General features: G+C 44.8%; 1 protein-coding gene across 2 annotated transcripts; it reads right to left on the bottom strand.

Annotated features, from left to right (window-relative positions):
- Positions 1-771: 771 nt before the first annotated feature.
- LOC130339664 (protein kinase C theta type-like) lies at positions 772-9026 on the bottom strand. 2 transcript variants are annotated; one of them, XM_056554045.1, is made up of 3 exons: positions 8067-9026; positions 1979-2741; positions 772-1815 (listed from the first exon to the last, which is right to left on the bottom strand). In XM_056554045.1, the coding sequence occupies exons 1-3, from the start codon at positions 8844-8846 to the stop codon at positions 1799-1801; spliced, it is 1560 nt and encodes a 519-aa protein (XP_056410020.1). In that variant the 5' UTR covers positions 8847-9026; the 3' UTR covers positions 772-1798. The 2 variants fall into 2 exon arrangements, with proteins under 2 accessions (XP_056410020.1, XP_056410019.1); XM_056554044.1 differs by having other exon boundaries at positions 774-2741; positions 8067-9013.
- Between the last annotated feature and the right edge of the window lie 6234 nt (positions 9027-15260).

The following is a 15260-nucleotide window of genomic DNA, read 5'->3' as shown; positions in this document are numbered from 1 at the left end:
CTTCTTTATTGAGACGTACTCACATGCGGGGTACTCCCCTCTCTTCTGTACCCCGCATGTGAGTATGTCTCAATAAAGAAGACCCTGCAGCCACACTGGTGAGTGCCGATATCTTAATTTCTCTTCACGGATACTAATTTACAAATCTGTTTATCTTTCTGGCACCAATTGATTAAAAAATATTTTTTCCATCGAGTACTCCTTAAAGATATCATTTTGCCATTACACTTATAGAAAGATTCACTTTTCAGGAGTGTGTGAAAGCTGGGTGACAGCCTCTGAGGTTGGTACGGTAATGGGCGCCATGTTGGTTGTCATCCTGCTTGTCCCGTAGACTATTCCTATGGGATCTGTCCATGTGGACACCTCTACCAGGAATTTCCCTTCTTCACGAATGTTGCTCTGATGCTCTTCTGGTGTGGATGTTCTCATAACAGGAGCGTCCATAAAGCGTCTATAGAGATCTATTACTCCATGAAGCATCCTCCACTGTGTGCTCATTCTAGGCAATCCTCCATGACCTAAATATACCCCAGCTCTGACTTGCACTGATACATTGTAACAAACCCTCACTTGTTATATTACCATAAAAGTTGTTGCTGCGTTTAGAAAACCAATCTTACAAACGATCTATTAGGGGATTAAAGATGGGTAATAGATGGGGGTCCCTCATTCAGGATCCTCCATATATAAGTCAGAATGGAGAGAGGCTACTAGCAGCGTCAATAGGACATTTATTAGATTGACATCCAGTGGAAATAAAGACAAGTACAACCATGTAGAGGGTAAAAAAAAGAGTTTATTTATAGGGATGGGGGGGGGGGGGACAATAATAAACAAGATACACATATATAATAGTATAATATAATAGTAAGTTAGTGGTCTGTTGTACTGAACCGTGCTCGGCCGTGTTGATCCAGAGGAAGGCGAAAACCCCCTGTAAGGAAAGAGCCAATTGTCCTTATTACCAGGGGGGAAAATTCCTTCCCGACCCCAAATATGGCGGTCAGAATAAATCCCAGGATCAAAGGCTGGAACCAAACCAGAGTGATAGAAAGGGGGGGGGGGGGTAAATTGATTTAAATTATAAATATTTTTTTGTTATACATGTTTCTAATAGTCTATTGGTAAGTCTAGTAGTCTAATTTTAATGTTTGGGTCAAATACATTTCTAAGATAAAAAAATATATAAATATATATTTATTTATTAATTTTTTAGAATTAGTTGTGTTACTAAGAGGGTAATTTTATGTTATTATGCTAAACCTATTTACGGCTATATTGATCCAGAGGAAGGCGAAAACCCCCTGTGAGGAATGAGCCAATTGTCCTAAAATCAGGGGGAAAAATTCCTTCCCGACCCCAAATATGGCGATCAGAATAAATCCCTGGATCGAGCCGATATGTCCCCTATCTGTGGTCTGTGTCTATGTGTGTGCGCCTATCCCTATCGTGTAGTGTGTGTGGTGAGTGCAGTACTTACCCGACCTGTGCTTGGATGGGTTCAGGGATAATATCCGCCACTCAGCACCGCAGGATTACAACATGCGGCTATTGTTCCTGAACTTACCAGATGGAATCTAAGCACAGGCCGCTCCTGGGGTTGTAGAGGATCTTCCGGCTGCAGTGATGTCAGATGCCAGCCCCGGAATGGAGGATGCCAGGTAAAGGGCCTGGGGCAGTAACACAATGGCAAAGGTGTGGCATAAAGATGTTCTAGAGCAGCCGAGGTTACAGCAGCAGAGACATGATGCCTGGATCAGGAGGCCGGAGGTTCTGAGCAGTAGGCGCGGTGTCCTCAGAGTCCAGATCCACCTATGGAGAAGTGAAGAACATGTGATGGTAGTTATCCCAAGAGAAGGTTCTTACTGGGCCCAGCTTGGTGACGTATAATTGAATCCGGTCCCATGGTGGGTGTCCTCTGTGTCCTCCGGCCACTGCAGATGGTGATTTTGCAGAACTGTCTCAAACGGCTTACATGGTGGCTTGGCTCTCCTCTCTTCCAGTTCCTCCCAGCGAATGGTGGAAAAGAATGGATGCTTCCGGATGTTTCTGCGCACCCCAGGGCGCTTATCGGGATTCTTGCGCAGAAGTTGACTGATGAGATGTTCAATAGCAGCATCCATCCCGGGTGGAAGTTTTGGCTCCTTTCTGGTGATGGCTTTGAAAACCTTCTGCTTGCTGTGGCCGATGAAAAATGGGAAGCGTCCTGTCGCCATCCTGCACAACACAATCCCAAGGCTCCACCAGTCAACGGCTGTGTAATACTCTTGTCCGAGAAGCACTTCAGGGGCCATGTAGCAGAATGTTCCTGTCACTCCATCGATCTTGCTGGAGGCTGTGACTCCATCTTGTGCCAGGCCCAGGTCAATGATCCGGATGTGGCCTTCCGCATCCAACATGATGTTCTCTGGCTTGAGGTCTCTGTGGACGATGTTCTGTCCATGGAGGAACTGGAGGCCGCATACCATCTCTGCTGCGTAGAACCTTATGTTGTTGATGTCCAGGTAGCAGCAAATCCTGATCAAATCCTCCAGACTGCCGCCGGACAGGTACTCCGTGATGAAGTATGCGCGCTCCAGAGACTGATGTGCAGCATAAAGGTGGCATAGAAATGGACAGTCTCGGGCTGCCAGGAGTATCCGCCCCTCTCTCTTGATAATTCCCTCGTTGTCCTCTCTTCTGTTGATGATCTTTATGGCCATGTGGGTGTCTCGGCCAGGGACTGATGCCAGGACCACCTGTGGAAAACAAATGGAAGACGCTCATTAGAAGACATCATAAGGTTGATATTGATCAGTGTTTGTCAAGCTCGGTCCTCAACACCCCCAACAAGTCATGTTTTCTGGATTTCCTTTAGTCTTTCACAGGTGATACAATTATGGTCAGTGAATCAGGAATCACCACAGTTATATCACCTGTGGAAGACTAAGGAAATCCTAAAAACATGACCTGTTGGGGGTCTTGAGGACAGCGCTTGATAAACATTGATATGGAGGAGGGGGGGGGGGGCTGTTTATGGGTGGACTTAGTGATGGGTCAGTTAGATAGCACCCAGGAACCTTAAGCCTAGGAAAACTGCAAGAAAGAGCTATAATAACCTGTAAATCCCCCTTTAGCAACAATCGTCTCTAACAAAGTTTCCTGCAGCTACAAATGCTGTAAGTTTTGTTCACCAATAGGATACCTGGCAGGTTTGGTGGCGGAATCCTGGTGGAATCCAGTCCGCAAGATGACGCCAGCTCTAAAAAGGGCGTTCAGTGCATAGTGGTGATGCCGATGTGATTAAATCAAAAGTAATTTGGCTAATAGTGGAGATACGGTATCAGACCTGCCATTCAGGCGCGCAGAAGCAGTAGATGGAAAAGTTACACGCACGTTCGGACAGCACTTTGAATCATTTATGCACTCTTATGCACAATTGGTTGAGGCTCAATAAGTACAAAAGTGGTAGGTAAACGCAATCTATGAGAATAGAACAGAGGGGAACTTGTGCCAAGTGTAACGAATTGTAATATTAAAAGTGTATTAAAAAGATTAAAAAAAATGAAATGTGAACAAAATTTAGGAAAATGTTGAACAGCTTATCCACCATCTGAAAAGGTAGCGTAAAGGAAAAAAACGAATGGTGTAAAAGCCAAAAACCTGGATCCCTAGTGTGAAAGTGATTCATAGAGGTGGATGAAGAATGGGAATAGAGTGTGGAAATAGTGCTAGGCGAATGTCACTGAATATCAGCCGGTGCATGGTGGTTATGTAGCAGTTGTCGGAGTTGTATGTTGATTGTAAAGCTGGGCTCCAACCTCCACAACTCCCAGATTAGGTACCAAGAGGAACAATGAAAAATGATTAGAAAAATACTATAAAAATAGTCTACTATGTGGTATTGCAGTTTTCCCGGAATTAATGGCTCCAACATGAGAAATAGTCTTAAAAATGGGCAGAAGTCCCTACAATAATGATGGGTCCAGAAAACAAAATAGCATCCTCATCGAGAAAGAGGACAAGAATGGATCATCAGGAGGCATCAATGGGGGTATTTATTAGATAGTTTAAAAACAGGGGAATTCCAGAGGGTTCACTTACTTTATCTCCTAACTCTATGAATGCATTGAACAATGGATAGACATGTCTTTGAGTTGGTTGGGATCAGTGTAGTTCTCATCTTCTGGTCCAAATAGGTTTCTGTAAGATTGTATTGAAACCATAGAAATCCATATATGGATAACTAAAAGAGAAGCATATATATATTTTTTTTTTACTAAGAGCCAGGGAACAGGCTCTTGAATCAACCAAAGTGCAAACGTGTTACACTAAAAAAAGTGCACAAAGGATGTGGTCTATCACAAGCCCTTCTCCTATAGTTCGCCTCCGGATCAAAAGGTACCTGTGAGGTTCCAGGTTCAATGTCCCTTTTTGCCGAAGCTATTAAGCAACCACAAATGCTCCCTGCATCCCCCTTGGCGTTAGCAAAGGTATCTGCCCACAGAGCCGATAACAGTTGGTACCCTGCCCATGCAGGAGTACCCGGGGTTTTTGCAGAGAGGTGCAGAACCTAATGGCCACACACACCTCCCCTAGACCGCCAGGAGGAACACTGAGAAGGGCTACCGTATCCTAACAATCTTGTGGACACACAACACGCAAAAAGTGTCACAGTGACAAAAAAGGAAATAAATAAGTGAATGTGTGCAGATATCCTGGCCAAACATACAGCCAGATCTATAGAAATGTCTCTGATGCTAGCCAGAAGGCCGTAAATCAAGAGGTGAGTGCCACAAGGTGAAGAGTTTATGGTGCCAGTGCTTCCACTCAGTGCGCCAATACTCCCAGTGAGTTTCAGCACCTCAGGGTCACCACTCCCCAAGGCACTAAAGTACCTCCGCTCTAGACCCTCTCAGCCTCATGGCAAGACCCTGAGGAAACAGGTCACGTTGGGGCAGCAGTCGAGCTGTTTCCTCAGAACCAGCCCTGGAACGCCCTGGTACACCTGTTCCCTACATGCCTGACCCCTCCATGCAGCACCCATCCCCACCAGCCCAATACCGGAGCTTCGGGTCACCGCCTGAAACTGATAAGAACAGAAACTACACTTGATCTTAGTCAAAAGGCCGAGAAGCGACCTCTACAGCTTCTAGATTAGGTGCCAAGAGGAACAAATAGAAAATGAATAGAAAAATACTATAAAAATAGTCCACTATGTGCAGTTTTCACGGAATTCATGGGTCCAACATGATAAATAGTCTTAAAAATGGGCAGAAGTCCCTACAATAATGATGGGTCCAGAAAACAAAATATTATCCTTATTGAGAAAGAGGACAAGAATGGATCATCGGGATGCATCAATGGGGGTATTTATTAGATAGTATAAATACAGGGAATTCCAGAGGGTTCACTTACTTTATCTCCTAACTCTATGAATGCATTGAACAATGGATAGACATGTCTTTGAGTTGGTTGGGATCAGTGTAGTTCTCATCTTCTCGTCCAAATAGGTTTCTGTAAGATTGTATTGAAACCATAGAAATCCATGTATGGATAACTAAAAGAGAAGCATTGAAGGGGACAAAATTCAAGGACTTTATTCCACAGAAGACTGGGTGCTTTTCACCTTCTGGTCCTGGTCCGGTCACACACCTGTAGAGTCAGGGTTGCCACCTGACCGACATTCAACCAAGGAAAACAAAGGTAAAATATACATAATAAGCACCATCTGACCCCCAAGTAATGCACAAAAGAAAGAAAATGTGCAAAAAAGAAATACAACACAGCATACAGAGATATAGGGCAAGGAAAAAACAGACTATAATGAATAGAAAACTGTAATCCCATAGGGGGAAACTCTTTTGTTTCACTTTATTATTGGATTTATATTTTGAATCCTATATATATTACATGTGAAGAGATATTATTATTTATTACCTGCGGTATTGGAGGAACAATTTACAGCGATATAATATCAGCACAGAGGAACTTTTCTACATTTACCTTATATTATTGAGTATTCCCGTGCCCATTATAAAGACCTTTCTAGAGGAAGAGCGGTGCAGTTCCCATAGCAACCAGTTTGCTTTGATTTTTCAGAGGCCTTTTTCAATTGGTTGCTATGGGCATCTGCACCTACCAGCAGACCCACCTTACCACAACACTGCATGTATGGATAACAAAAAGAGAAGCATTGAAGGGGACAAAATTCAAGGACTTTATTCCACAGAAGACTGGGTGCTTTTCACATTCTGGTCCTGGTCTGGTCACACACCTGTAGAGTCAGGGGGATACCTCACCTGGTCGCACCATGGATGATGCGTCACTAGGGTTGCCACCTGGCCGGTATTTTGGCCACCTTGACGGTATTTTTATATAAAAAATACCGGCAATACAATGACCAGTATTTATCCAACCAATCCTCCAACTCCTGGAATGTTGCACCATAACCTATACCAGTGTTTCCCAACCAGAGCACCCCCAGCTGTTGAAAAACTACAACTTCTTGCATGGGCATGCTTGGAGTTGTAGTTTTGCAACAGCTGGAGGAACCCCATGGTTGGTAAACACTGACCTATACTATATACTACTGTACCGTCCAACATGCTGGGAGTTGTAGTTTTCCTTTGGGCGAGCTGCTGAGTTGCAGGCTGTATCAGGGCATGCTGGGAGTTATAGTTAGTAGCTAACTGCAACTCTTGAATTTAATTTAAAAAAAGAAGCAATCAAAAAGTCACATTGAAATAAAAATGGTCCTGTTAAAAGCTACAGACTGGGGCACAAAAATGAGCCTCATACAGGCCCTTATAAGGAGAAATAAAAAAGTTATAGGGGTCAGAATAGCACAAAATTCCCCCCACATATTTGTATCATGTGATGTCACGCATATATAATTAATCATGCCAATGATCATGGCCGGTATTTATTAATTTTTTTTTTTTTGCAAAAAAGGTGGCAACCCTATGTGTCACATGTGGGCCATATAAAGTAAGTGGTGTGGGGATCCTACAAGTTTTCCTCAGTCCACCCCCAGGAATATCCATGCCAGTTAGCTCAATTTAACTGGACTACAAAAGGGTTCAACCAAGGAAAACAAAGGTAAAAAAAAATATACATAATAAGTACCATCTACCCCCCAAATAATGCATAAAAGAAAGAAAATGTGCAAAAAACAAATACAACACAGCATACAGAGATATAGGGCAAGGAAAAAAACAGACAATAATGAATAGAGAACCGTTATCCCATAGGGGGAAACTCTTTTGTTGCACTTTATTATTGGATATATTTGGAATCCTATATATATTACATGTGAAGATATATTGGGGAAGATTTATCAAAACCTGTGCAGAGGCAAAGTTGCCCAGTTGCCCATAGCAACCAATCAGCTTACGTCTTACATTCTTAACAAGGCCTCTGAAAAATGAAAGAAGCGATCTGATTGGTTGCTATGGGCAACTGGGCAACTTTCCTTTCCACAGGTCTTGATAAATCTCCCCCATTATTATTTATTACCTGCGGTATTGGAGGAACAATTTACAGCGATATAATATCAGCACATAGGAACTTTTATACATTTACTTTATATTATTGAGTATTCCCGTGTCCATTATAAAGACCTGTGTAGAGGAAGAGCGATACAGTTCCCATAGCAACCAGTTTGCTTCTTTTATTTTTCAGATTGGTTGCTATGGGCAACTGCACCGCTCATCCTCTGCACAGATCTTAATAAATCCCCCCTATATGTACTGTTTACACACTGCTCCAGAAGACCCCTCTGCACCTTCTCTTCTCCCTGCGTCTGGTTTCCTGCACCCACACCATCTTGGGCATCCCAACTTCCATCTGCCAGGACACAGTACATGGAGGTGCCCCAAGGGATCCGTTCACACCTAATACCAAGTGTAGTCCCTTCAGGGAGTTTTATATGGATGTGCATAACCACCAAAGCCATCAGGGGCATAATATTGTGGGACTACAAGTTCCAGCAGACCCACCTTACCACAACACTGCAACCCACAACAATACAAATGCAGCCTAAAATGGCTGATAACAGAAAACAAGATGGAGATAGAACTTACTTTGCCGAAGTTGCCTCTACCCAGGACTTGGTGGAGGTTGTAGTGGCTGATGGTAAGCCTGGGGTAGGGACCCGATGTTCCTTGGCTGCTCCCAGGTGTTGGCTCCTCATCCTCTGATCCTCCATTCTCGTTGTCTCTCCTCCTCTTGACTCCATCCTCGCCTTCCTCTTCCCTCTTGCTCTTGCCTTCGCTCTTCCTCTTCTCCTCCTTGCCATCTTCTTCATGTTCAGTAGACGCCATCCCAGGTGTTGGTTCCTCATCCTCTGATCCTCCATCCTCGTCTCCTCTCCTCCACTTGACTCCATCCTCGCCTTCCTCTTCCCTCTTCCTCTTCTCCTCCTTGCCATCTTCTCCATGTCCAGTGGACGCCATCCCAGGTGTTGGCTCCTCATCCTCTGATCCTCCATCGTCCTCTCTCCTCCTCTTGACTCCATCCTCGCCTTCCTCTTCCCTCTTCCTCTTCTCCTCCTCGCCATCTTCTCCATGTCCAGTGGACGCCATCCCAGGTGTTGGTTCCTCATCCTCCGATCCTCTGTCGTCATCTCCTCTCCTTCTCTTGACTCCATCCTTGCCTTCCTCTTCCCTCTTCCTCTTCTCCTCCTCGCCATCTTCTCCATGTCCAGTGGTCGCCATCCCAGGTGTTGGCTCCTCATCCTCTGATCCTCCATCGTCCTCTCTCCTCCTCTTGACTCCATCCTCGCCTTCCTCTTCCCTCTTCCTCTTGCCTTCGCTTTTCCTCTTCTCCTCCTCGCCATCTTCTCCATGTCCAGTGGACGCCATCTCAGCGGTTCTCCTTCAGTCTGTAGACCTCGGTCCAGTCACGTCGGTCGCCAGCAGAGAGTAAACGGCAGTTGGTCGTGTGCAGGTGATGTCATCGGCCATGGGATGCTCTGGTGGCACCTGCCTGTCACTGGCCCTATAGACCTGCTCTGCCATATACAATGTGATGTGGGAATCATGAGGGACATCTAGGGTTGACCTTAGATTGTTTGCTACCCTGTGCAGTTTGATGGACCTTATGATGGACCACAGTGGTCTCCAAAGTATGGACCTCCAGGTGTTGCAAAAATACAACTCACAGGCTTGTTGGGCATTGTAGTTTTGCAATATCTGGAGGTCCACAGTTTTGAAACCAATTGATTTAGGCACCTATTATGATCCTTGGGGTCCAAGCCCCTTTTGCCCTGGTGCAGGTCTCATTCCCCTGGTCATGGTCTAAAGTCAAGAGGAACAATAATAATTCATGGGGGGTTCTTCAGTGTTTGGGGGTATGTGGTGTAACTGCTAGTGGTATATATTGGCACAGTGGTCATATAGGCGGTATATATAGATCTATGTAGAGTTAGAATTAAATATAGTGGATAAAACACACACACTTGTGAGTATGTAAACCTATTCAGCAATATGTTCCTATTACAACTATTCCTGTAAATCAGCTGAACACATAGCACCAGATATGATGCATAGCAGCGGTACGCAACGGGCTGACCGTGGTCCAGGTCCAGACCATGACTGCCAGACATCCGGACCACTAGCCAGCTCTCCCCTCATTCATTTGTATTGGTGTCTTTAACCCTTTAAGGACTCAGCCAATTTTCACTGTAGGACCCGGCCATTTTTTGCACATCTGACCACTGTCACTTTAAGCATTAATAACTCTGGAATGCTTTTACCTTTCATTCTGATTCCGAGATAGTTTTTTCGTGACATATTCTTCTTTACCTTAGTGGTAAAATTTTGTCGATACTTGCATCGTTTCTTGGTGAAAAATTCCAAAATTTGATGAAAAAATTGAAAATTTTGCATTTTTTTTAACTTTGAAGCTCTCTGCTTATAAGGAAAATTTATATTCCAAATAAATTATATATTGATTCACATATACAACATGTCTACTTCATGGTTGCATCATAACGTTGACATGTTTTTACTTTTGGAAGACACCAGAGGGCTTCAAAGTTCAGCAGCAATTTTCCAATTTTTCACAAAATTTTCTAAATCAAAATTTTTCAGGGACCAGTTCAGGTTTTAAGTGGATTTGAAGGGCCTTCTTATTAGAAATACCCCAAAAATGACCCCATTATAAAAACTGCACCCCCCAAAGTATTAAAAATGACATTCAAAAGGTTTGTTAACCCTTTAGGTGTTTCACAGGAATAGCAGCAAATTGAAGGAGAAAATTCTAAATTTTTTGAAGAAGGAGAAATCTTCCTAAAATGTGTAGCCCAATTTCTCTCGAGTAAGGAAATACCTCATATGTATATGTCAAGTGTTCGGCGGGCGCAGTAGAGGGCTCAGAAGGGAAGGAGCGACAATGGGATTTTGGAGAGTGAGTTTTTCTGAAATGGTTTTTGTGGGGCATGTCGCATTTAGGAAGCCCCTATGGTGCCAAAACAACACAAAAAAAAACACATGGCATACTATTTTAGAAAATACACCCCTCAAGGAACACATCAAGGGGTACAGTGAGCCTTTAAACCTCACAGGTGTTTGACGACTTTTTGCTAAAGTCAGATGTGTAAATGAAAAAAAACATTCTTTTTTACTAAATTGCTGGTTTTCCCCCACATTTTATATTTTTACAAGGGGTAATAGGAGAAAATGACCCCCAAAATTTGTAACCCCATTTCTTCTGAGTATGGAAATACCCAATGTGTGGACATCAAGTGATCTGCTGGTGCACTACAATGCTCAGAAGAGAAGGAGCGCCATTGAGCTTTTGAAGACAGAATTTGGTTGGAATAGAAGTCGGGGGCCATGTGCGTTTACAAAGCCCCCCCCCCGTGGTGCCAGAACAGTGGACCCCCCACTTGACCCCATTTTGGAAACTACACCACCCACAGAATTTAATAAGGGGTGCAGTGAGTATTTACACCCCACTGGCGTTTGACAGATTTTTGGAACAGTGGGCTGTGCAAACAAAAAAATCACATTTTTCATTTTCACGGACCACTGTTCCAAAAATCTGTCAGACACCTGTGGGGCGTAAATGCTCACTGTACCCCTTATTACATTGCATGAGGGGTGTAGTTTCCAAAATTGGGTCATATGTGGGGGGTTCCATTGTTCTGGCTCTATGGGGGCTTTGTAAACACACGTAGCCTTCAATTCCGGACAAATTTTATCTTCAAAATCCCAATGGTGCTCCTTCTCTTCTGAGCATTGTAGTTTGCCCGTCGAGCACTTTACATCCACATATGGGGTATGCTCTTACTCCGAAAAAATGGTGTTAAAAATTTTGAGGGGCTTTTTTCCTATGTTTCCTTGTGAAAATGAAAAATTTTGGGTAACACCAGCATTTTTGTGAATTTTTTTTTTTTTTCATTTTTCCATCCAAATTCGTCAAACACCTGTGGGGTGTTAAGGCTCACTATACCTCTTGTTACCTTCCGTGAGGGGTGTCGTTTCCAAAATGGGATCACATGTGGGTATTTATTTTTTTGCGTTTATGTCAGAACCGCTGTAAAATCAGCCACCCCTGTGCAAATCACCAATGTAGGCCTCAAATGTACATAGTGCGCTCTCACTCCTGAGCCTTGTTGTGCGCCCGCAGAGCATTTTACGCTTACATATGGGGTATTTCTGTACTCAGGAGAAATTGCGTTACAAATTTTGGGGGGCTTTTTTTTCCTTTTAACACTTGTGAAAATAAAAAGTAAAGGACAACACCAGCATGTTAGTGTAAAATTAAAAATTTTTTTTACACTGACAGGCTGGTGTAGCCCTCAACTTTTCCTTTTCATAAGGGGTAAAAGGAGAAAAAGCCCCCCAAAATTTGTAACGCAATTTCTTCCGATTACGAAGATACCCCATATGTGGCCCTAAACTGTTTCCTTGAAATACGACAGGGCTCTGAAGTGAGAGAGCGCCATGCGCATTTGAGGACTAAATTAGGGATTGCATAGGGGTGGACAAAGGGGTATTCTATGCCAGTGATTCCCAAACAGGGTGTCTCCAGCTGTTGCTAAACTCCCAGCATGCCTGGACAGTCAGTGGCTGTCCGGAAATGCTGGGAGTTGTTGTTTTGCAACAGCTGGAGGTTCCGTTTTGGAAACACTGCCGTATAATACATTTTTCATTTTTATTGGGGGGACAGTGTAAGGGGGTGTATGTGTAGTGTTTTACCCTTTATTATGTGTTAGTGTAGTGTAGTGTTTTTAGGGTACAGTCACACTGGCGGGTTACAGTGAGCTTCCCGCTAGAAATTTGCGCTGCGGCGAAAAATTTGCCGCAGCTCATACTTGAAGCAGGAAACTTACTGTAAACCCGCCCGTGTGAATGTACCCTGTACGTTCACATGGGGGGCAAACCTCCAGCTGTTTCAAAACTACAACTCCCAGCATGTACTGATAGACCGTGCATGCTGGGAGTTGTAGTTTTGCAACAGCTGGAGGCACACTGGTTGGAAAACCTTCAGTTAGGTTCTGTTACCTAACTCAGTATTTTCCAACCAGTGTGCCTCCAGCTGGAGGCACACTGGTTGGAAAATACTGAGTTAGGTAACAGAACCTAACTGAAGGTTTTCCAACCAGTGTGCCTCCAGCTGTTGCAAAACTACAACTCCCAGCATGTACTGATCGCCGAAGGGCATGCTGGGAGATCTAGTTATGCAACAGCTGGAGGGATCGCAACTACAACTCCCAGCATGCCGAGACAGCTGTTTCGGCATGCTGGGATTTGCAGTTTTGCAACATCTGGAGGGCTACAGATAGAGACCACTGCACTGTGATCTCCAAACTGTGGACCTCCAGATGTTGCAAAACTACAAATTCCAGCATGCACAGACAGCAAACAGCTATGTGGGCATGCTGGGAGTTGTAATTTTGCAAGATCTAGAGTGCTACAGTATAGAGATCACTGTGCAGTGGTCTCTAAACTGTAGACCTCCAGCTGTTGCAAAACTGCATCTCCCACCATGCCCAGCAGCTGTCTGGGCATGCTGGGAGTGGTAGTTTTGCAACATCTGGAGGGCTACAGTCTCAGACTGTAGCCCTCTAGATGTTGCTAGGCAACTTACCGGCTTCCATCGGATCCAGGGAGCCGTCCTCTTCTGCTGCACGACATCGCCGCCCGCGCCGATCACCGCCGCCGATCCGGTCCCGCAGCTTCCACCGATGGGTAAGTGGATCTTCGGCGTTCGGTCCCCGTCATTTCCCCGTCCTGCCCCGCCTATTGTGGGTGGGCAGAACGGGGAAAATGAAAGTAAACCCCCCCGCCCCTAATCTGCTATTGGTGGTCGCGTTTAGACCACCAATAGCAGAGATAGGAGGGGTGGCAACTCTGCCACCTCACTCCTATGGCTACAGGGGGATCGTGGGTGTCTTAGACAACCGCGATCCCCCTTCTATTCCGGGTCACCATAGACCCGAATGACCCGGAATCGGCGCAAATCGCAAGTGTGAATTCACTTGCGATTTGCGCCGGTCGCCGACATGGGGGTGCCTGCTGATCCATATCAGCAGTCACCCCGGCCCGGTCCCCGCCCGCCACGCGGTGGGGACCGAAATTCCCACGGGCGTACAGGTACGCCCTGGGTCCTTAAGACCCAGGTACAGAAGGCGTATCCGTACGCCCTAGGTCCTGTACGGGTTAATACACTCTACGGGGCATTTATTAAAAGTGTACTTGGTCTTTGTTCACTGTGGATAAAAAAAAAGTTGCAGGCAAAGTGGCATCTGTGTGCAAAATTTATCAAATGGTGCATGGACGTTGTTGAATGCCCGCTGAACTGCTCAGCTTTAATGTCGCATAGCAGTGGCGGGCTGTGTGACAATTCTTTTAAAAGTCACATGGACCCTAATACAATTGTCGCATGGTTGGGCATGGTTGAAGTGTCCTGTGATTTCTTCTAAACATGGTCTGTGCACATTTTTTGCGACTTTTTGCAGAACAGTCGCACATGATCAATTAGTGACCACTGCACAAAGGGATCTAAATCAGATCGGTTTGTGGTAATAAAAATTTTACGTTCTAAATGAAATGTTGCAGGAAAAGCCACACAGAACCTGCAACAAATTTAGATGAAAAAAGCTGTCTAAATTTCTTGATAAATTCCCGTCTTTGTTCCCTGCCCGGCGCTTCTTCTCTGATGCAGTCAGCGTAATGATTTAACTGCACAGTTCACAGGGGCACAGTACATGGGGGCATTGTGGTACAGGTCATAGAGGTTACATATTTCTTTGGGCCATAGTGGTACAGTTGATAGGGGTATGGTGGCACAGTACATTGGGATATATTGGTACAGTACATAGGGGCACAATGGCACAGCTTATGGTGGCATAGTGGCATAGTTTATGGGGGAATAGTGGCAGAGTACATGGGAGCATAATGTCACCGTTCATGTGGCCATAATGGCATAATACATGGGGGCATAGTGGTACAGTTCATAGGGGCACAATTGCACAGCTCTTGGGGGCATAGTGACACAGTTTATGGGAACATAGTGGCACAGTTTATGGGGGCATAGTGGTGCAGGGCATTGGGGCATAATGGCACAGTTCATGGGGGCATAGTGTCACAGTACATGGGGGTATAGTGGCACAGTACATAAGGGATAGTGGCACAATACATGGGGGCGTAATGGCACAGTTTATGGGAACATATTGGAACAGTACAGGGGGGCATAGTGGTGGTTCATGGAGACATAGTGGCACAGCTTATGGTGGCATAGTGGCACAGTTTATTGGGAAATAGTGGCAAAGTACATGAGGGCATCATGACACAGTTCATGAGGGCATAGTGGCTCAGTATATGGAGGCATAGTGGCACAATACATGGGGGCATAGTGACACAGTTTATGGGAACAAAGTGGCATAGTTTATGGTGCATAGTGGTGTATTACATATGGCCATAATGGCACAGTTCATGGGCGCATAATGGCACAGTTCATGGCGGCATAGTGATGTAATGGCACAGTAAAGGATATGGTCCAGCACTACGCTTAGGCCCTGCCAGGTTGAGTCCCTCAGTGACCTGCGGCTCTTCTGCAGGGTTTCCCCTGCTGTTACTTTAATGTTATTTATTGTACTATATGTATAGTCAGTATACTAATGTATAGACAGTTTATTGGACCTTTGGAGGACTAATTTAATTGTCTAAAGGACCTGTGAGATGTTACATGATATGTTCACATGATGTTATCACTTGCAGGGCCGGATCATCATTGGCGCTCCTGGAGCGCCTGCTTCGGGCCCCATG

The sequence above is a fragment of the Hyla sarda genome, unplaced genomic scaffold (assembly GCF_029499605.1).
Source record: "Hyla sarda isolate aHylSar1 unplaced genomic scaffold, aHylSar1.hap1 scaffold_549, whole genome shotgun sequence".
Taxonomy (NCBI): Eukaryota; Metazoa; Chordata; class Amphibia; order Anura; family Hylidae; genus Hyla; species Hyla sarda.
This window is presented reverse-complemented; position numbering and strand designations above follow the sequence as displayed.